A 21,809-nucleotide genomic window follows, 5' to 3' on the forward strand; every position below is an offset into this window, starting at 1 on the left:
TACTTCATATAATTTGTGCAGAAATAAACATCAGTATGTAATGGTAATAAACATCAGTATGTAATGGTGATCGTGAGGAAGATGGGATGGGGGACATCTAGAATTTTACAAATAAGAATAAGATCCCAAAAAAACCAAAGGTATGTTACAATGCGTATATATATATTTTTTTAAGTGTAAAACTCAGAACTGATAAAGGAATTTTTCTCCTAAGCAGGGATTACACTGTTAAAGACTATCAAGTTTTTCTTTCCATCTTTTACTGAACTTTTTGTTTTTCTTTTTAATTTCTGAAGCACTTCTCTAACATGTGCAATATTCAAAATATAAAACTTGCAGATAATGTTTTTTTAAGAGGACAAGAGCAATCATGATATATTTATAAGAATGCAAAAACATACAGATTCCAATGATAATGAAAATGTAGCTGAATATCTAAAACCACATCTGAAAAGTGTTTTCTAAACTAAATCCCAATTATCAACATGTTAACAAAAAAAACCCATTGAATATGTTCATTTAGTCCCAATTAATTTTGGCTAACTAAACTTTAGTCAATCATTCTGCAAATATTTATCAATCACCTACCATGTGCTAGGTAATAGAGCAACACTGGAGAGGAAAAAAAAAGTATCAATACGTGCCATTTGCTTTATATTTATATGCCCTAATAATTAACGAATATATAAACTTCCAGAATCTTACAGTATTAATATTTCTTGAAAAAGATATTTCCCAAAATATGCATTTTTTGGAATCAACAACTCATAATTCAATAATATTCCAAAGAGAACTTCCAATAACGAAGAGGGTTATCTGGCACAGAAATATGCCAGCAAAAATAAAATAGATGTAATCTATTTCAGTAATCTTAAAGCACACTGCCAAAATATGGAATTTAATGTTCTTACATAATGCTCAAAGTATTTTTCTTTCAATCTATTCCTGATTGCCTTATTAAAAAAAATTGATTTTTATATCACTTGGCATTTTATGTGCTTTGATAGAGTACATTTTGCTTTATTAAACCACAATGTCTTTAGGCAGCACTAATGTATTAAAATATGTATCTTGAAAGTGAAGAGATTTCTTGCCAACAGTTTTAATTCCCCATGATAGTCAGATGGTCTAAAAATACTTTAACTGGTAAACTGGTATAACATATAGATGTCTTACTGTGGCCTTTCACAGTAAGACACCCCCAAACCAAATGCATCAGTAACTTTACCGTAGTTATAAATGGGGTACATATAAATACATAAATATTATATGTTCTATATTAAATATAAATATAAACTTCACCAAGAACATTTCTACTCACACTCATTGCAATTAATAGGTAAGCAAAACTATAAAAACCTTCATGTGAAGGGAAGGGAGAAGAGAGTGACAATTGGGAATGACTGCTAATATGTATGGGGTTTCTTTTTGGGGTGATGAAGATGTTCTTAAATTAGACTGTGGTGATGGTTGCACAACTCCAAATATACTAAAAACAACCGAACTGTATGCTTTAAATGGGTGAACTTTATGGTATGTGAAATATATCTCAATAAAGCTGGAGGAAAAAATCCTCCATATAAAAAAATGCATCAAGTTCCAGTCTCTAAAAGCATCCATGGGTATAAAACTATTCCTTCCCTTATGCCCACTTATTACATCATCTATCATTTTATTCACTAAGGGAGCTATCAATTGTAATGGTAACAATGGAAATTATAACACCGCACCTTTGGACAGTAGCATTATACATCAAATAATTCAGTTTTGCCTAAGTCAGTGGATGCCTTAAACAATTACTACTTCATATAACTTTAATACAAACTAATTGCTCCAAAAAGCTCTGTATAAGTTCTTATACCTGGTAATCCAAAATGCTGAATCCCAAGCCTTTATGATCTTTTACTAGTTCAACAATCTTGACTTCAGGAGACCACAGCGCTAATTCCCCATCATCATCTTCTTCAGTATTGACATCTATATTGTAGTCAGCCTGAAATACCAAAGAACATAAATTCTTCAATACACTGTCCTTTCAAGTTTGAAAAGAATTAATGTATCAGGAATCTCATAGCTTCTTCTCAAAATGAGGATACTCTTTGGCATGCATAGTTTTTCTTTTTGATCTTTTTAAAAGGGGCATGCACTGGGGCACATATACTTTAGTATAAAACCTTCATGAAAATTCAAGCACTTAAAAAAACAGGTTGTTCATATAGTATTTTTTTTTTACGTTAAAGTGTCTGTTTCATTCAAAGTATTAACACTGACCTCTTATACTAAAATGAGTTCTGTCATCCCAGTAGAAGCATAAAAGGAAAAATATGCAATTTAAGAAGATATGAAAACATCACACAAAATCAAAGCTTTTACGATATTTAAGTAGCAATACCTGAATTCATAATTACAGTGAGAGACAGAGAGAAAGACACCAACACAGAGGCCAGGACAGGACAGAGAGATACCACTTCTGTTGGCTCCTAGTTTTCAAGAAAAACTTTACTAGAAAAATAAGGTGAAAAAAAATCCAAGTCTTTGGGAATCATGTAAGTCTAAACACAGGTAAAAATCAGAGTTGAAATAATGAAAACCTGAACTTGGAGGAAGGAGGTCAACACAAGTACTCAGTACACAGATCCTCAGCTGCTTTCCCTGACTCCACATCTGCACATCCCCTATCCCAGGCTCCCTCCTTTCAGGGAAAAGAGTCACTGACACATGGAATTCTAGGAAGCCAAATGACAGACGGTCAATGAGTCGACTACGCAGAAGGAGGATAGCTGCTCCAAACTTCTGCTTTTATACTATTTATAGTATTGGATTATATTCATGTGATTTATCTTCCCCCAATACTCTGAACTTCTATCTGAGGCTCAAGAATTATCTTCTTTTTCTTTGTGGCCCTAGCAATTAACAAAATGCCTGGCTTCTAGGCTAGAATGGTGTGGGCTGTCATAGAGTTTACCATGGTTATCCCCTCAACCCACAACAGTGCGTGGCTTATAGTAGGCGCTCCATAAATGTCTGTTCAATACATAATGAATCAATCACCCATCTTTGAGTGGCCTTCCCTTGAAACTCTTTTTAAATAAAGTTATAGACTAAATAATAGTCTTTAAGAAGTCTACTTCTAAAAACTTTGAATGATCTTAGTAAATAAAATGGAAGTAAATAAAATAAAATGATGTACTTCCTATGAATATAATTTTGAGTGACCTGTATAAGAAAATCCATTTAACGGAATCAAAGCTGGCAGGCAGAGGGACCCCTCTATTATGGAAGAGTAAGGCACCATAGCTAATACAAAAACATCTTAAAATTAGGGCTGGACCAGATCTCAAACTGTCCCTGCAGGACATGGTGGATTAAATCTAAACATGGGAACAATTTCTTGGTTCTTGAATTACAGAACTTGAAATTAGTGGGAACGTTCTGGATCAATAAACATCTGTTGATATCAGTCTGATGTGAGGAACTGATAGATTTAAAAAGAAAACACACTTTCCAATAAAAAGTAAAGTTACAATGGTAATACAATACAATTGATGTTTTACTGAGGCATTTAATACCTTTACTGATTAATAAGCATTAGAATTTTGTCTGAGCTGCTTAACAATATAGGGTCTAAGAACCTAAGATCGTATTGAGATAAATGAAAAAAAGAGAGACAGAAAAGAGAGCCAGGATTTTAAGAAACCACATATAATTTTAAAACCCAAGTTTATAGAAATTTCAAGGCATCCAACATATATAAGATATTATACTCCAACCAGAAATATATCACTTTGATACAATCAATTCTGCATAACTCCTGTATTTACAGAATAGAAAGCAATCAACTAATGGGCAGCAAGGATGACATTGAGCATAATTCAAAGCTGTTGTTTACCCATTGTGGTAAAGTATGACAGATGGGAGCACAGAGTCAGCAAGCGGAGTTGGTGATTTACACACCCTGTAAGATTAGATTAACGGCATTTTTATCACTAGAGGTAAGCTATCACCCACATTTAATTTTAGTAAAGATTGCAAGAATCATAAAAGTGTGGCATTTGAGTCCCTTCCTTGAAACATGTTTACCAAAGATAAGCATTAAAAAAAATTATCAATCAACAATCAATAATTTACTAAGCATTTTGTATATGTGCACTAAAGAATAAAAACACCAAGAGATACAAAATAATTCTAAGATTTGGCCTCTGCCCACAGGAGCTGACAGTCTTCTTGAAAAAACAAACGTAATATACACTAAAGTATCTGTGACTACAGGACAGTGCTACACTCTTGTATTTTGGGAAATCACAAAGAAGGACAGGTGGACAGGAGAAGTTGAGAACAGCCATAGCTAATTTTTACTGAGCACTGTCCTTATGCAAGGCATTGTGCTAAGAACTTGGCACACATTACTTCATTTCCTTCTCTCACCAGAGATGAGGTAAGTACAATAAGTATCTTCCTTTTTCAGAGGAAGATCAACAGAAAGTCAAGTTATTTGCTCAATCATTCAAATCATTAAGTGGTAAAGGCAACATTAGGGTCTATGTATCTTGAAAATCAGACTGTAGGTAGGCAAAAGGGAAGGCCCTGTGTATCAAAACTGGTGTTAATGGAATTATAATCTAAAAGAGTCTGGAAAGGGGAAAAGTGACATAAAAGTTACAAAAACATAATTTGGAAAAGCATGTGCTTAAAACTGTTTTCATAATTACAATGCTCTTTAAAAAAAAAAAAAAAAACTACCAGGAGTACAGAACGTGTTATTTTATTCTCTGACCTTCTGAAGGCTTTTACAGCAATTTTTAGACTCATTTCAAAATTGGTCATAGATTTCGTATTTTTAAAGCTCTGAAAAAGTGAAGCCCATTAGATATTCAATACTTACCAACATCTTAAACTTGTTAAGATGATCTGAGTTGAACTGGGAGTCAAAAGTAAGGAGCTCAGGTAATTACTAAAAAAAGGTTTTCTAAAATCAAAGTGCATGCACATTAATGTTACCAACCTTTCAAGTGACCAAAAAAAAGAGGAAAGTTTCACGACATTAAAGAAAAGTAACAATTTGAAAAGCTATGCATTGTTGCCTTTGAGAGCTACTGTTGTCAAACAAAAGAGGAAGGTTTTTCCCTCCCCCTTCATATCACAATACACTCTGGGGACATCCCTGATGAAGGGGCATGCCTATGGGAACCACAGTGCGAGTATTCATTTAGTACCTCCATTTCAGGAAGAGAGGTGTCAGTGGTCCTTGGTTCATCTACAGAGGCTTCATCATCAAACAACCGTCGACAGCAAACCAAGGTAAAGGGAGGCGGCACTTCTTTAAGAAAGGAGACTGCTTCTCGGCGAGATTTCCCATAGAGCTGCACTCCATTGACCTAGAAAGATAAGGGATAAGTCAGAATTGAGGAGGCCCCAAATGAAAAAAAACAAAAATCTCTTGCTTACGTCAATCTATCAAAGTGAAAACAGGATAATCGTTTTATTTTCCCTGTAAACAAAGGGCCTTAATCATTTTAGTAGTAGAAAAAAAACAGCAATCCCTAAAATTTATAAAAATTAAGGCTAAAGTTTTACTGAACTTGGGTGAATAAAGTATAAAATGTGCTCAGAGTACAACTATTACTGGGTATGTGATTTGCCTAATTTTTCACACCTCCCTGCTTTCTCCTTTCTATACTACAATGTTGTTTTTTTTGTTTTGTTTTGTTTTTTGTGGTGGTACGCGGGCCTCTCACTGTTGTGGCCTCTCCCATTGCAAAGCACAGGCTCTGGACGCACAGGCTCAGCGGCCATGGCTCACGGGCCCAGCCGCTCCGCGGCATGTGGGATCTTCCCAGACCAGGGCACGAACCCATGTCCCCTGCATCGGCAGGCGGACTCTCAACCACTGCGCCACCAGGGAAGCCCCATATACTACAATGTTGTATTCTCTCATCTACTCCCCATCTCTCCTTAAACACACTAAATATCAATGATAGCCTTCTTAAGACCGCTTCCTTTTGCTTTTCAATTTGTAAGCATATCAATAGAGATATTAACACTAATTTTTAAGGCTGTTAAAAACTTCTCAACTTACAATGTGTAGGTAACAAAATGCAGGATACTTGGCCGTCAAAATTTAGCATCAGTTCACAATTTTCTTTCACATCCCATAAACTCTTAATACCATCCTAGAAAAATCACCTCTGTAGAAAAGAAATACACATAACTTTGCCTCAGGTCCATTCTTACTCTGCTGACACAGCCATCGAGTGTAAGAAGTGTGTCAGATTTTCAAATTGTTTTTTTACAAGGGTCCCATATGTTTAGAAGAACAAAAAGATAATCAACTATTCCTTATTAATGATTAATGCTTATCACCAAGAGATTGTCTATATTTCATATTATATATAGTGCATAGTAACAATTCTTTGCACCAAAGATGATTTAGAAACATGTCTATTCTAATTTTTTATATATATGACTTTAGCTCAAGGAGCTCTCTCATCTGTCTGCCACTCCCAAAAAGCTGAGGCATAAACACAATCCAGGCAACATATAATCTTTTCACATCTGACTCCTACCTTCCTGGCAGGGTTCAGCAGCATTATTAGTTTTAAAAGTATTTCTGGTCTGGCCTTAATTTCTGACAGGTGCAGTGCTAATGTCCAGATAACTGGCAGGGTTGACTTTCCTGGGAGGAACGTTTCCACCAAATCTGTCAAAATTGCTCAGAGAATAAGAGCACAGTGGGTTTTTGGAAGCATCCCATCAACAGTGGTCTGAGCCCAGAGTCATTCATCCCTTGGAACCACTCTCACCTGTAACATACCCAGCACTTAGCCATCAGACCAGACATAATCTCCCTGCCTTTTAATTATGTACAAAGAAATCACCACATAGTAAAGAGGCCCACATGTGTTTCAGGGAGCTAGCCCTAAAAAGTAAACATTGTCTCCCAGGACTTTATGACTGAGGAAGGGGTCCAGAGGATAGCAAGTTCAGCAGCACATGACAGGTTTTTCCTGGAAGAACTGCAAGTCAATCTTCACACAAAAATGGGGAGGGAGGTACTTGCCACTGGTCACACCATGTCCATGGTGCCAACCAGTGCCATGAGCACAGAAAGTTCTAAAATCAACCAAATGGGGAGTAACATACTGAAAATAAAGCAAGCGGATAGATACAATCAAAGCAGGAATGCTACTCATGCACAAGTATTTTAGCTTGTGTTTCACATTACTTCAACAAATTTGAAAATCACTTTTCAGGTTTTTATCTTGGTGTACATTTAAATATTTATTTAGCTCATTATTTATTCATTTGAATTGTCTCCAATTATTATAGCAATGCCTGGTAGTCCTCCTCACCACTCTATATGTCTAAAGGGATTGGTCACATTTCCCATTAGCAACTCCTATCTAAGGGGATTTATGGCTGCTGTAAATAGCTGCTCTGGGCTGAGACTTGGCACAATGTTCTAACCCTGAAGCATATTTGTGTTCCTAGTTTCAAGCTCTAAGGAGTACATTAGACAGACAGACAGACAGACAGACAGACACATACACACACACACACACACGTACAGTTCAGGAGTTTATTTGGCTAACTTTACAGAGACTTTTAAATTTCTGTATTCAGTTGCTCAGAAGCAGCCAATTTTTCTTTAACATCTTTATTGGAATAAAATTGCTTTACATTGTTGTGTTAAGTTTCTGCTTTATAACAAAGTGAATCAGCTATGCATATACATATATCCCCATATCCCCTCCCTCTTGCATCTCCCTCCCTCCCTCCCTACGCCATCCCTCTAGGTGGTCACAAAGCACCATGCTGATCTTCCTGTGCTATGCGGATGGAAGAAGCCAATTTTTATTTTAGAGCTCACAGTATTTTTCTAGACTCTTCAAACCTCTTAAGTACTGTCAAGACTCAATTATTCAGACTTTGTGACTAGAAAACTCATACACATGTATTCATCTGCAGAGTACATAATACTGGACAAGTATTGTCCCACTACTTCATTCAATCCCCATTCAATCCTATCCTATAAAGATTGTTTATGTCTTTTCACGGTGGTCATGTTGCCAGTATCTCACAGTGAGATAATGTATAAAGCATTATCTTTACATGGACAATATTCCATTAGATCCTCACAAACATAGAGTGAAGTAGGAATTTATTGATGAAGAAAATGATTCTCAAAAAAACTGACATGCTAGGACATACGGTTCAGCTGTGGCAAACTCAGAACCAAAAGCAGCTCTCTGACTTGCAAACCTGTGCTTCTTTCCCTATCCCAAGTTCTTTCACTAGAAATCTATACTTGTGAATTCAACCAGTCTTCATGCTACCTCATTACATCACACATTCTATTACAAGGGAGAAGGCCCATGGAATTCCAATCTCAGCTAAGGCACAAAGGACTCAGTTGATGGCTGAGATCACGTACACTTACTCTACTCAGATCCAGCCAACATTTCTTTATCACCTACCAGGTACTAGTAGTGAATTATACTTAATGCTACTGAGCTGTAGACTAAAAATGCTTTAAATGATACAGTTTATGTTATGTTTATTTACCACAAAAAAGTAAACTAAACTGGTTTTTACTCATATTTCCATATCTCTCAAATACATATATCTCATTTCTCAATACCTAATAACTACATATTATGGCAATGTTTTCCAAATGGTCTCCAATCTGCAGATTATCATGTGTGACACCACAAAGTTATGTCATATACTCTGCAAATCAGAAGAGAAAGACATGATTCAGCACCAAAAAACCCAGAAGTGACAGCGTAAATTCTAGGGCATTAATCCACAATAAGCATCCCAATATCATTACTCGAACACCTCTAAAAATAAGCCATTTACTACATCTTAAAACAGGACCTGGCCTCTCATGCTTATGATAAAATTTGCCAACAGTCACAGCACTTTTCTCTCCGACCTCAAAATTCAACTCAGAATTCTCAACATACTCCTCCAGGTGACTGAACACTACTTAAAAAACCCAACAAGAAACCTATTTGCTATTCTTGCCATCCCACTTTAAGCAAATACAAATTTTAGAAAGAAATCTCTACTTCAAGGCCCATGGGATTCTAATCTTGGCTAAAGCAACTAGGTTGACTCTATTAAACCCAACCTAGGACTTCCTGTGGATCTAACACTTGAGAGAACCCTCTTCTACACAGCCTTCTCAAAGTTTGACCATTCCCTGTATCTTTTTTAGAAGCTTAGAAAGTAGTGTGATGTACTGAAAAACCAGTGAAATGGGAGTTAGAAAACATGAACTAAAGTCAACACTCTACCAGTGTATAAAGTTAAGGGAAATCAATTCCTTGTTTTCTTATCTGTAAAATTAAGGGTTGTTGCTTGGTTTGTCTGCTGTGTTGGCTATAGAACTTTCCAATCTAACAAAATCTCTCAAGGCAGTCATGTCACAGCAGAAGTGCTCTACAATTGCTCTGACTGAAGAGAGGCTGAGAAGCCTGAGTGAGCGCAGTAGAGGCTGCCATCATGGCGGGGAGGGAGTCCCAAGGAGACAACCTGAAGCTAGTCAGTAACACATAAGCCTGAGGTTATCCAGCTCTAATCCTTATTAGAAATAATCAACAAAACCTGCAAATAAATGTGACTACATGTTCCAAACCAGCGGTTAGATTCTTAAAAAGAATTTTGAAAAAAAAAAATTATGCTATCAAACTAAAACAGGACATTAGCCTCTTTCTTAGTTAATCATTTAAATAAGCACTCAAAAGGACATCTCAGGAGTCCCAATAGATGAGGAAAATGAACTGAAAGTATGTTATCTACTTCACTTACCATTACATAAATTGTTAGTATTTTTCTTCATCTTTATTTTTCCCAGCTTTATTGAAATATAATTGACATATAACATGTAAAAGTTTAAGGTGTACACTGTGATGATTTGATATATGTATTGTGAAATCATTACCACAATGAGGTTAGTTAACACATGTATCACCTCACATAGTTAGCATATTTTGTGTGTGTGTGTGTGTCTGTTTATGTGTGTGGTAAGAACACTTAAGATCTACTCTTTCAGCATCTTTCAAGTACACAACACAGTTTTGTTAAGTATAGTCACTAATTATTTGCCAATCTAAGTAGCTCACATTACATTGGTATTGATGATGTAACTGTGGATTTCTGGTGAGAACACATTCTCCTACAACTTAAAAATTCCTGCCCTGTGTCTTTTTCCCCTCAAAAAATTTTACCTCAAGAAGCTCATCTTCTGGCTGCAGGAGGTTCAGTGTATCAAGAGGACCACCTGGAGCAATCGAAGAGATATAATGGTGCCCATCAAAGGAATCCACCTCCATGCCAAGCCTCAGAGTGTGAATGGGCAGCAGCTGCAACAAAACACAGACCAGTAATATAAACATGACAAGGACACATCTGGCTGTTAATCCTCTATCAAGTACTTTTTTGACACAGAAGTCCCATCCCCTGAATCAGATCACCAAAATCCCAAAAGAGACAATAAGGGGAAAACTAGCCTCAAGTAAAACATGCAGTCATTTGTCATCTTGTTCTCACTCTTGTCCTCTCAGATTCCTTGGGAATGGAGAGACAGACGTACAAAGTCTCCAGTTCTAAGCTCCAAACTTCCTATGGTTCCCAGTATGTATTCTGTGTTTCACTTTTCTGCAGGGCTTCCCATCTCTCAGGACAACTAGCTCCTTTATATTACCTAAGTTCCACTCACACTTCAATACTAAAGCAGTATCACTTCCAGGAAGCCCTTCCAGATATCTGAGCTAATCCGCTTCCATCTGGGGTCCAAGATCACGCTGTACACATGTCCATCACAGCTCACAATACACTGCTTTAAAAATTCCTATTTTCTGGGCTTCCCTGGTGGTGCAGCGGTTGAGAGTCCGCCTGCCAATGCAGGGGACACGGGTTCGTGCCCCGGTCCAGGAGGATCCCACATGCCACGGAGTGGCTGGGCCCGTGAGCCATGGCCGCTGAACCTGCGCGTCCGGAGCCTGTGCTCGGCAACGGGAGAGGCCACAACAGTGAGAGGCCCGTGTACCGCAAAAAAAAAAAAAAAAAAAAAAAAAAAAAATTCCTATTTTCTTAACTGCCCCCCCACTGCTTGAGGGTATCTTTTCTCTCTATAACCTCAGGCCCTAGAATAGTACCAGGCATCTGAACATGGGCTCATTACATGTTATCTGAACTAATCCATGAAAGATGGTACCTCTCTCAAGATGTCTTTTTCCATCTCACCAGCTTAAGAGAGAACAATTTCTGATTTGGAGGAGGTATGGGTGTGTAATAAGGAAGGCAATCATTATTCCACTACAGGATTGGTTCTGTTGACTTAGAAGGATTCATATGGGTTCAGATATGAGCCAAGCATTAAGAAATTCCAGCCAATGTCAAGGTAAAAAGATGAGTGTCTTAGGGTTGTTGGCTCTAAAGGTCAAAGGCATTCACCAAACTCCATTCCCCTGACTTTCAAAATTGGAACTAATGATTTCTCATTGTGGATATATAAACTCAAACATGGCAAATGGTACTACAATAGTCTGTTTATCCAAAATACCAGGCCCATCTCTAACTGTATATTTGCTAAGGAGAAAACCTTACACAAGGTGGCAACGCATCCACAACATGGCTCTTTCCCTATTTCCCTTCCTCTGCGATCACTTATCCTGGAGCTTGCCACCTCCCCTTAGTCATCTGCTCCGAGTCCTCAGAGTTCCACAGGCCTTGCTTCAGACACCACCTGGGGCTCATTTCCATCCCACTACAGACAAACAGACAGATGTGAAGTGGCAAGGCGTCCAGCTGACTAAGGCCTCAATGGCTTAAAGCAGGCAGGAGGGATTCCTGGCCTTGGGCTAATTTTCTGAAAATTAAGTGCTCTTGACCACCAAGCACTTCAGGATCTACAGCCATCTCTGGCAATAAGATATTGTAGCAATTCGAGGGTAAGATTGCTTTTACTCTTGTTCCCTCTCTGTGATCTCTTTATTTCTCACTGCTGCCACCTCATTCTGTTTAGTCATTGTACCAAATCCTGTATATCAAGCTAGGAGACATTAGGGTCAGTTTCTTTAGCACTAAAAGGTGAATAAAAACTCTGAGAAATGTTTCTGTAATAACACTTTACCCATCCATCTCTGCCAACTCTCTTCCTTCCTTTGTTTATGAGCTGAACACTAGGGCAGGGAGTGGTCAGTGGGTCTACCTGTAGGTCATCCCCAGTGCTGTGCTTAAAGTATGCTTGCAAGAGCGGATTTTTCAATTTTCAGGAATTCTGCAAGCCAGTTGTTAATGACAGCCATTATTAAATATGAAATTATAAGATTACAATGAAATAAATAATATTAAAAATAAATGTAGTGGGCTTCCCTGGTGGCGCAGTGGTTGAGAGTCCGCCTGCCGATGCAGGGGACACGGGTTCATGCCCCAGTCCGGGAAGATCCCACATGCCGCGGAGCAGCTGGGCCCATGACCCATGGCTGCTGAGCCTGCGCATCCGGAGCCTGTGCTCCGCAATGGGAGATGCCACAACAGTGAGAGGCCCGCGTACCGCAAAAAAAATAAATAAATAAAAATAAATAAATAAATGTAGTAAGTACTCAAAATCCATCACTTCCTAATTATTTTGACCACATTTTATCTATGTTCTTGAAGTGACTTCTATCTGTTATGCATGTATGGTGGAAACACCCTCTATCTAAGAATTTAGGGAATACCAAAGGGATGAACAACTGAAAAAGACAGATGAAATGGCTGATTTGTCTAGCGCTAAATGCAGGTAGGTCAGGTAACAATATAGTCCTGCTCCCATGGAGAAACCTGCATCAATGAAGTGCAGCTGTGAATCGTTACCTAACTCAGTGTTCATTGCTGTCATTTTGGTTGCTTGAAATCTGCCACTATTTATACACAGGTATTGGTAAATGCTATAAATTAGAGTTGCCTTTTTTTTTTTTTTTGAGGGCTAGACATTTCCCAGCATATCACTGATCTACAATCTAGTTTGGACATGATATCCAGCATATATTTATAGAGTGTAAACTATGTGCAAGGATTTGAGCTTTGGGCTGGAATTACAGGATGAACAAAAGGAAACAGTTTCCACCCTCCGGAACTAACATCTAGGATGGAAGGCAGACAATATAAACAAGCAAGAGAGCGAGCAGAGACAAGCAAAACAAGTAAGCCAATAAACAATGCACCAACAAACAAGTGAAAGGTAAACCCCAAGTTACCAACTGTGATAAGGGCTATGAAGGAGCTAATCAGGGTCAGGACATCGGACACAACTGTGGAGGCTGTTTGAAAAGTTGGTCAGAGTAGGTTTCACAGAGATGGGGACATTTAAGGTGAGAACACATATATATGGAATATAAAAGAAAAAAACATGGTCATGAAGAACCTAGGGGCAAGATGGGAATAAAGACACAGACCTACTAGAGAATGGACTTGAGGATACGGGGAGGGGGAAGGGTAAGCTGGGACAAAGTGAGAGAGTGGCATGGACATATATATATACACTACCAAATGTAAAATAGATAGCTAGTGGGAAGCAGCCGCATAGCACAGGGAGATCAGCTGGGTGCTTTGTGACCACCTAGAGGGGTGGGATAGGGAGGGTGGGAGGGAAATGCAAGAGGGCAAGGATATGGGGATATATGTATATGTATAACTGATTCACTTTGCTATAAAGCAGAAACTAACACACCATTGTAAAGCAATTATACTCCAATAAAGATGTTAAAAAAAGATGCAGATGTAAAATAAGCATATGAAAAATAATAATAATAAATATTTTTTAAATTAAGGGGAAAAAGTTCATGTCAACTGATAAAGGTGAACAAAGATGAAAAAAAAAAGAATGAGTCAGCCCTACAAAGAGCCTGCTTGGGGACTGCTTGTGGGAGGTTAGTGAAAAAGGGAATTGCAAAATTTTTGGTTTGAGCAACTGAGTAGATGGTGGTAGCAATTTCTGCATCGAAATAAGTGCCCAAATTAAAAGACACTGCTGTACACACAATTTGCTACTTATATAATAGCATGCCCTCATAAAAAAATAAAAGGAGGGAACTGATTCCAGTCTCCCCTGCCAGCCCCTTACTAATCAATCCTGCTCTATTCCCCACATCTATGGAACAGCTGATGTCAGGAACAGGTTGGAGCACTGAAGAGCAGCAGAGGCTCACCCATGGAATCCCTTGACCACCAGATACAGGATGCCCTTCTAGGCTATTCCCCCCGATATCTATAAACACCACATGCTCCCTAGAAATGTACGCCATGAACGGAACACACGTGCCCCATCTTCAATCACACTGAACAAATAAACCAGAAATGATGTTTACAAAATCTGTCAATCTAAAAGACTCCTAGCTAATATTCATTCTGCATCTAAATCTGAGTACAGCTGGGTTTCTGAGACTTCATGTTACATGGCTGCAGGTTTCTCTGTGGGAGCAGGACTGTTTAATTACCTGTCGCAGCTGCATTTTGCAACTAAACAAATCAACCATTTCATCTGTCTCTTTCGGTTTTCCACCCTTTCAGAATTCTGAGAGCCGAAAGGGCTAAAATGACAGGAGTGGGTGCAACAGACAGATGATTGATGCCTTCACACACAGAGCACGTTATGCTTTTTGATGCTTATTCAATGTGCTTTGCAAGGGGTCCTATTTAAATCTACAAAGTTAATGAGAAGCAGGATTTTCATGATCCTGATGTGACAAGTAAAGGATACAAGGAAATATATCCAAGGAAAGTGTGACCACTGTGTGATTTACTATCAGCACTAAAACGATGAAGATCAAATGAGATCAAGAAAGCTAGAGGAGGACTTCCCTGACAGCGCAGTGGTTAAAAATCTGCCTGCCAATGCAGGCGACACAGGTTTCAGCCCTGGTCCGGGAAGATCCCACATGCCGTGGAGCAACTAAGCCCGAGCGCCACAACTACTGAAGCCCATGCACCTAGAGCCCATGCTCTGCAACAAGAGAGGCCACTGCAATGAGAAGCACGCACAGCGCAAGGAAGAGTAGCCCCCGTTCGCCACAACTAGACATAGCCCGTGTGCAGCAACGAAGACTCAATGCAGCCAAAATAAATAAATTTATTCATTTATTTTTTTAATAAAGAAAGAAAGCTAGAGGCCTTGAACCTATGAGTGGAGAGACCTGTCAGGAAACAAGCTGGAGCTCATTCATTTCACTAGAAGCTCTACTTTTAGGTCCCTCAAACAAGATATCAAAATGCTCAAGTAGGAATATAAATGACGTTGCTCCAGGGGGAAAAAAAACTTCTGGATAGGAATAGCTATGTCAGTGGGATGGGGGAGGATGCTTCCAAAAAATGTGAACAAAAAATAAAACACAACAGAAAGAACCCTATGACTGGCTCTTATAACACACACACACACACATCCTCTCTCTCTCTCTCTCTCTCTCTCTCTCTGTCAATGGAGATATTAAATAATTATTTATGTTTAAAGATTAGGTACAAAGACTTACTAAATTTACCACAAATAAAAAACAAACTTTTCATGAATGAGGCTACAACTTTTAAACTAATGGTAAAACACAGGATAATACCCTCAAAAGTTAGGTATGTTAACGCAGAGGTTATGCAAGACGATCAAACAATCTAGTAAAGCTTGATTTATATTAGTTTTTCTCACCCAACTAAAATTTTAATTCTGGGGAATTCCCTGGTGGTCCAGTGGTTAGGACTCCACGCTTTCACTGCTGAGGGCCCAGGTCCAGTTCCTGGTGGGGGAACTAGATCCCACAAGCCTCAAGGCACATCCAAAAAAAATAAAAATAAAAAATTAAATTTAATTCTGAATGTTTAAAAAACACACCCTGTTGTACAGAAATATATTGAAGGATCTCCTCAGCTACCTAACACCAAGGTCAAGCATCAGTTGCCATTTTTTCATTTCAGATATCATTGATGTTACCTGTCTGGCCCATGTGATATTTGAGCTATTTTTTGTAACATCTTTATTGGAGTATAATTGCTTTACAATGGTGTGTTAGTTTCTACTGTATAATAAAGTGAATCAGCTATACGTATACATATATCCCCATGTCTCTTCCCTCTTGCGTCTCGCTCCCACCCTCCCTATCCCACCCCTCTAGGTGGTCACAAATCACCCAGCTAAACTCCGTGTCATGCGGCTGCTTCCCACTAGCTATCTATTTTACATTTGGTAGTATATATAAGTCCATGCCACTCTCTCACTTCGTCCCAGCTTATCCTTCCCCCTTCCTGTGTCCTCAAGTCCATTCTCTACGTCTGCATCTTTATTCCTGTCCTACCCCTACGTTCCTCAGAACCTTTTTTTTTTTTAGATTCCATATATATATGTTGGCATACGGTATTTGTTCTTCTCTTTCTGACTTACTTCACTCCGTATAACAGTCTCTAGGTCCATCCACCTCACTACAAATAACTCAATTTCATTTCTTTTTATGGCTGAGTAATATTCCATTGTATATATGTGCCACATCCTTTTATCCATTTATCTGTTGATGGACACCTAGGTTGCTTCCACGTCCTGGCTAATGTAAATAGTGCTGCAATGAACACTGTGTTATGTGACTCATTTTGAATTATGGTTTTCTCAGGGTATATGCCAGTAGTGGGAATGCTGGGTCATATGGTAGTTCTATTTTTAGTTTCTTAAGGAACCTTCATACTGTTCTCCACAGTGACTGTAGCAATTTACATTGCCACCAACAGTGCAAGAGGATTCCCTTTTCTCCACACCCTCTCCAGCATTTACTGTTTGTATATTTCTTGATGATAGCCATTCTGACAGGTGTGAGGTGATACCTCATTCTTTTTTAAAAATTTATTTATTTAATTTATGAATTTTTGCTGCATTGGGTCTTCACTGCTGCACACAGACTTTCTCTAGTTGCAGCGGGCGGGGGCTACTCTTCGTTGCGATGCATGGGCTTCTCACTGCTGTGGCTTCTCTTGCTGCAGATCACGGGTTCTAGGTGCACAGGTTTCAGTAGTTGTGGCATGCCGGATCAGTAGTTGTGGCTCACAGGCTCTAATGAACAGGCTCAGTAGTTGTGGTGCACGGGCTTAGTTGCTCCAAGGCATGTGGGATCTTCCTAGACCAGGGCTCGAACCTGTTTCCCCTGCATTGGCAGGCAGATTCTTAACCACTGCTCCACCAGGGAAGCCTGAGGTGATAAGTCATTGTAGTTTTGATTTGCATTTCTCTAATGATTAGTGATGTTGAGCATCCTTTCATGTGTTTGTTGACAATCTGTATATCTTCTTTGAAGAAATGTCTATTTAGGTCTTCTGCCCATTTTTGGATTGGGTTGTTTGTTTCTTTGATGTTGAGCTGCATGAGCTGCTTGTATATTTTAGAGACTAATCCTTTGTCAGTGGCTACGTTTGCAAATATTTTCTCTCATTCTGAAGGCTGTCTTTTCATCTTGTTTATGGTTTACTTTGCTATGCAAAAGCTTTTAAGTTTCATTTGGTCCCATTTGTTTATTTTTATTTTTACTTCCACTTCTCTAGGAGGTGGGTCAAAAAGGATCTTGCTGGGCTTCCCTGGTGGCGCAGTGGTTGAGAGTCCGCCTGCCGATGCAGGGGACACGGGTTCGTGCCCCGGTCCGAGAAGATCCCACGTGCCGCGGAGCGGCTGGGCCCGTGAGCCATGGCCGCTGAGCCTGCGCGTCTGGAGCCTGTGCTCCACAACGGGAGAGGCCACAACAGTGAGAGGCCCGTGTACCGCAAAAAAAAAAAAAAAAAGAATCTTGCTGTGATTTATGTCATAGAGTGTTCTATGTTTTCCTCTAAGAGCTTTATAGTGTCTGGCCTTACAATTAGGTCTTTAATCCATTTTGAGTTTACTTTTGTGTGTGGTGTTAAGGAGTATTCTAATTTCATTCTTTTACATGTAGCTGTCCAGTTTTCTCAGAATCACTTATTTAAGAGGATGTCTTTTCTCCACTGTATATTCTTGCCTCCTTTATCAAAGATTCGGTAACCATAGGTGCGTGGGTTTATCTCTGGGTGTTCTATCCTGTTCCACTGATCTATAGTTCTGTTTTTGTGCCAATACCACACTGTCTTGATTACTGTAGCTTTGTAGTATAGTCTAAAGTCAGGGAGCCTGATTCCTCCAGCTCCATTTTCCTTTCTCAAGATTGCTTTGGCTATTCGGGGTCTTTTGGGTCTGTCTCCATTCAAACTGGGCAATTTTTTGTTCTAGTTCTGTGAAAAATGCCATTGGTAGTTTGATAGGGATTGCAGTGAATCTGTATATTGCTTTGGGTAGTATAGTCATTTTCACAATGTTGGTTCTTCCAATTCAAGAACATGGTACATCGCTCCACCTGTTTGTATCATCTATAATTCTTTCATCACTGTCTTATAGTTTTCTGCATACAGGTCTTTTGTCTCCTTAGATAGGTTTATTCCTAGGTATTTTATTCCTTTTGTTGCAATGGTAAATGGGAGTGTTTCCTTAATTTCTTTTTCAGATTTTTCATCATTAGCGTATAGGAATGCAAGAGAGTTCTGTGCATTAATTTTGTATCCTGCTACTTTACCAAATTCATTGATTAGCTCTAGTAGTTTTCTGGTAGCATCTTTAGGATTCTCTATGTATAGTATCATGTCATCTGCAAACAGTGACAGTTTTACTTCTTCTTTCCCAGTTTGCATTCCTTTTACTTATTTTCTTCTCTGATTGCTGTGGATAAAACTTCCAAATCTATCTTGCATAACAATGGTGACAGTGGGCAACCTTGTCTTGTTCCTAATCTTAATGGAAATGGTTTCAGTTTTTCACCATTGAGAATGATGTTGGCTGTGGGTTTCTCATATATGGCCTTTATTATGTTGAGGTAAGTTCCCTGTGTGCCTACTTTCTGAAGGGTTTTTATCATACATGGGCGTTGAATTTTGTCAAAAGCTTTTTCTGCATCTGTTGAGATGATCATATGGTTTTTATCCTCCAATTTATTAATATGGTGTATCACATTGATTGATTTGCATATATTGAAGAATCCTTGCATTCCTGGGATAAACCCCATTTGATCATGGTGTATGATCATTGTAATGTGCTACTGGATTCTGTTTGCTAGTATTTTGTGGAGGATTTTTGCATCTATGTTCATCAGTGATACTGGCTTGTTGTTTTCTTGTTTTGTGACATCTTTGTCTGGTATTAGTATCAGGGTGATGATGGCCTTGTAGGTTGAGTTTGGGAGTGTTCCTTCCTCTGCTATATTTTGGAAGAGTTTAAGAAGGATAGGTTTTAGCTCTTCTCTAAATGTTTGATAGAATTCGCCTGTGAAGCCATCTGGTCCTGGGCTTTTGTTTGCTGGAAGATTTTTAATCCCAGTTTCAATTTCAGTGCTTGTGATTGGTCTGCTTATATTTTCTATTTCTTCCTGGTTCAGTCTCAGAAGGTTGTGTTTTCCTAAGAATTTGTGCATTTCTTCCAGGTTGTCCAATAAGCATATAGTTGCTTGTAGTAATCGCTCATGATCCTTTGTATTTCTGCAGTGTCACTTGTTACTTCCCCTTTTTCAGTTCTAATTCTATTGATTTGAGTCTTCTCCCTTTTTTTCTTGATGAGCCTGCCTAATGGTTTATCAATTTTGTTTATCTTCTCAAAGAACCAGCTTTTAGTTTTATTGATCTCTGCTATCATTTCCTTCATTTCTTTTTCATTTATTTCTGATCTGATCTTTACGATTTCTTCTGCTAACTTTGGGATTTTTTGTTTTTCTTTCACAAATTGCTTTAGGTGTAAGGTTAGGTTGTTTATTTGAGATGTTTCTTGTTTCTTGAGGTAGGATTGTATTGCTATAAACTTCCCTCTTAGAACTGCTTTTGCTCCATTCCACAGGTTTTGTGTCATCGTGTTTTCATTGTCATTTGTTTCTAGGTATTTTTTGATCTCCTCTTTCATTTCTTCAGTGATCTCTTGGTTATTAGTGCATTATTTAACCTCCATGGGTTTGTATTTTTTACAGTGTTTTTCCTGTAATTGATATCTAGTCTCATAGCATTGTAGTCAAAAAGATACTTGATACAATTTCAATTTTCTTAAATTTACCAAGGCTTGATTTGTAACCCAAGATATGGTCTATCCTGGAGAATGTTCCACGAGCACTTGTTAAGAAAGTGTATTCTGTTGTTTTTGGATGGAATGTCCTATAAATATCAATTAAGTCCGTCTGTTTAATGTGTCATTTAAAGCTTGTGTTTCCTTATTTATTTTCATTTTGGATGATCTGCCTATTGGTGAAAGTGGGGTGTTAAAGTCCCCTACTATGATTGTTACTGTCAATTTCCCCTTTCATGGCTTTTAGCATTTGCCTCATGTATTGAGGCGCTCCTATGTTGGGTGCATAAATATTTACAATTGTTATACCTTCTTCTTGGATTGATCCTTTGATCATTATGTAGTGTCCTTCTTTGTCTCTTGTAATAGTCTTTATTTTAAAGTCTATTTTGTCTGATATGAGAATTGCTGCTCCAGCTTTCTTTTGATTTCCATTTGCATGGAATATCTTTTTCCATCCCCTCACTTTCAGTCTGTATGTGTCCCTAGGTCTGAAGTGGGTCTCCTGTAGACAGCATATATACGGGTCTTATTTTTGTATCCATTCAGTCTATGTCTTTTGGTTGGAGCATTTAATTCACTTACACTTAAGGTAGTTATCAATATGTATGTTCCTATTACCATTTTCTTAATTGTTTTGGGTGTGTTTTTCCTTCTCTTGTGTTTCCTGCCTAGAGAAGTTCCTTTAAGCATTTGTTGTAAAGCTGGTTTGGTGGTGCTGAATTCTCTTAGCTTTTGCTTGTCTGTAAAGGTTTTAATTTCTCTGTTGAATCTGAGTGAGATCCTTGCCGGGTAGAGTAATCTTGGTTATAGGTTTTTCCCTTTCATCACTTTAAATATGCCCTGCCACTCCCTTCTGCCTTGCAGAGTTTCTGCTGAAAGATCAGCTGTTAACCTTATGGGGATTCCCTTGTATGCTATTTTTTGCTTTTCCCTTGCTGCTTTTAATGTTTTTTCTTTGTATTTAATGTCTGAAAGTTTGATTAGTATGTGTCTTGGCATGTTTCCCCTTGGATTTATCCTGTATGGGACTCTCTGAGCTTCCTGGACTTGATTGACTATTTCCTCTCCCATATTAGGGACGTTTTCAACTATAATCTCTTCAAATATTTTCTCAGTCCCTTTTTTTTTCTCTTCTTCTTCTGGGACTCCTATAGTTCGTATGTGGGTGCTTTTAATGTTGTCCCAGAGTTCTCTAAGACAGTTCTCAATTCCTTTCATTCTTTTTTCTTTATTCTGCTCTGCGCTTGTTATTTCCACTATTTTATCTTCCAGGTCACTTATTCGTTCTTCTGCCTCAGTTATTCTGTTATTGATTCCTTCTAGAGATTTTTTAATTTCATTATTGTGTTGTTCGTCATTGTTTGTTTGCTCTTTAGTTATTCTAGGTCCTTGTTAAACGTTTCTTGTATTTTCTCCATTCTATTTACAAGATTTTGGATCTTTACTATGATTACTCTGAATTCTTTTTCAGGTAGACTGTCTATTTCCTCTTCATTTGTTTGGTCTAGTGGGTTTTTACCTTGCTCCTTTAGCTGCTGTGTGTTTCTCTGTCTTCTCATTTTGCTTGGCTTACTGTATCTGGCGTCTCCTTTTCACAGGCTGCAGGTTCATAGTTCCTACTGTTTTTGGTGTCTGCCCCCAGTGGGTAAGGTTGGTTCAGTGGGTTGTGTAGGCTTCCTGGTGGAGGGGA

At 38.4% G+C, this 21,809-nt stretch overlaps 1 protein-coding gene across 1 annotated transcript in view; it reads right to left on the reverse strand.

The window, feature by feature from the left end:
- The window catches only part of PATJ (PATJ crumbs cell polarity complex component), a 348,566-nt gene that overhangs the window by 281,045 nt on the left and 45,712 nt on the right, over positions 1–21,809 (reverse strand). Inside the window, exons 14-16 of the mRNA XM_081223688.1 lie at positions 10,233–10,367; positions 5,214–5,375; positions 1,862–1,993 (exon numbers count right to left, since the gene is read on the reverse strand). Of these exons, the coding sequence (XP_081079814.1) occupies positions 1,862–1,993; positions 5,214–5,375; positions 10,233–10,367 (429 nt within the window). The remainder of the gene's footprint in view (positions 1–1,861; positions 1,994–5,213; positions 5,376–10,232; positions 10,368–21,809) is intronic.

This window comes from Mesoplodon bidens (genome assembly GCF_964165515.1).
Source record: "Mesoplodon bidens genome assembly, chromosome: 2".
NCBI classification, from domain to species: domain Eukaryota; kingdom Metazoa; phylum Chordata; class Mammalia; order Artiodactyla; family Ziphiidae; genus Mesoplodon; species Mesoplodon bidens.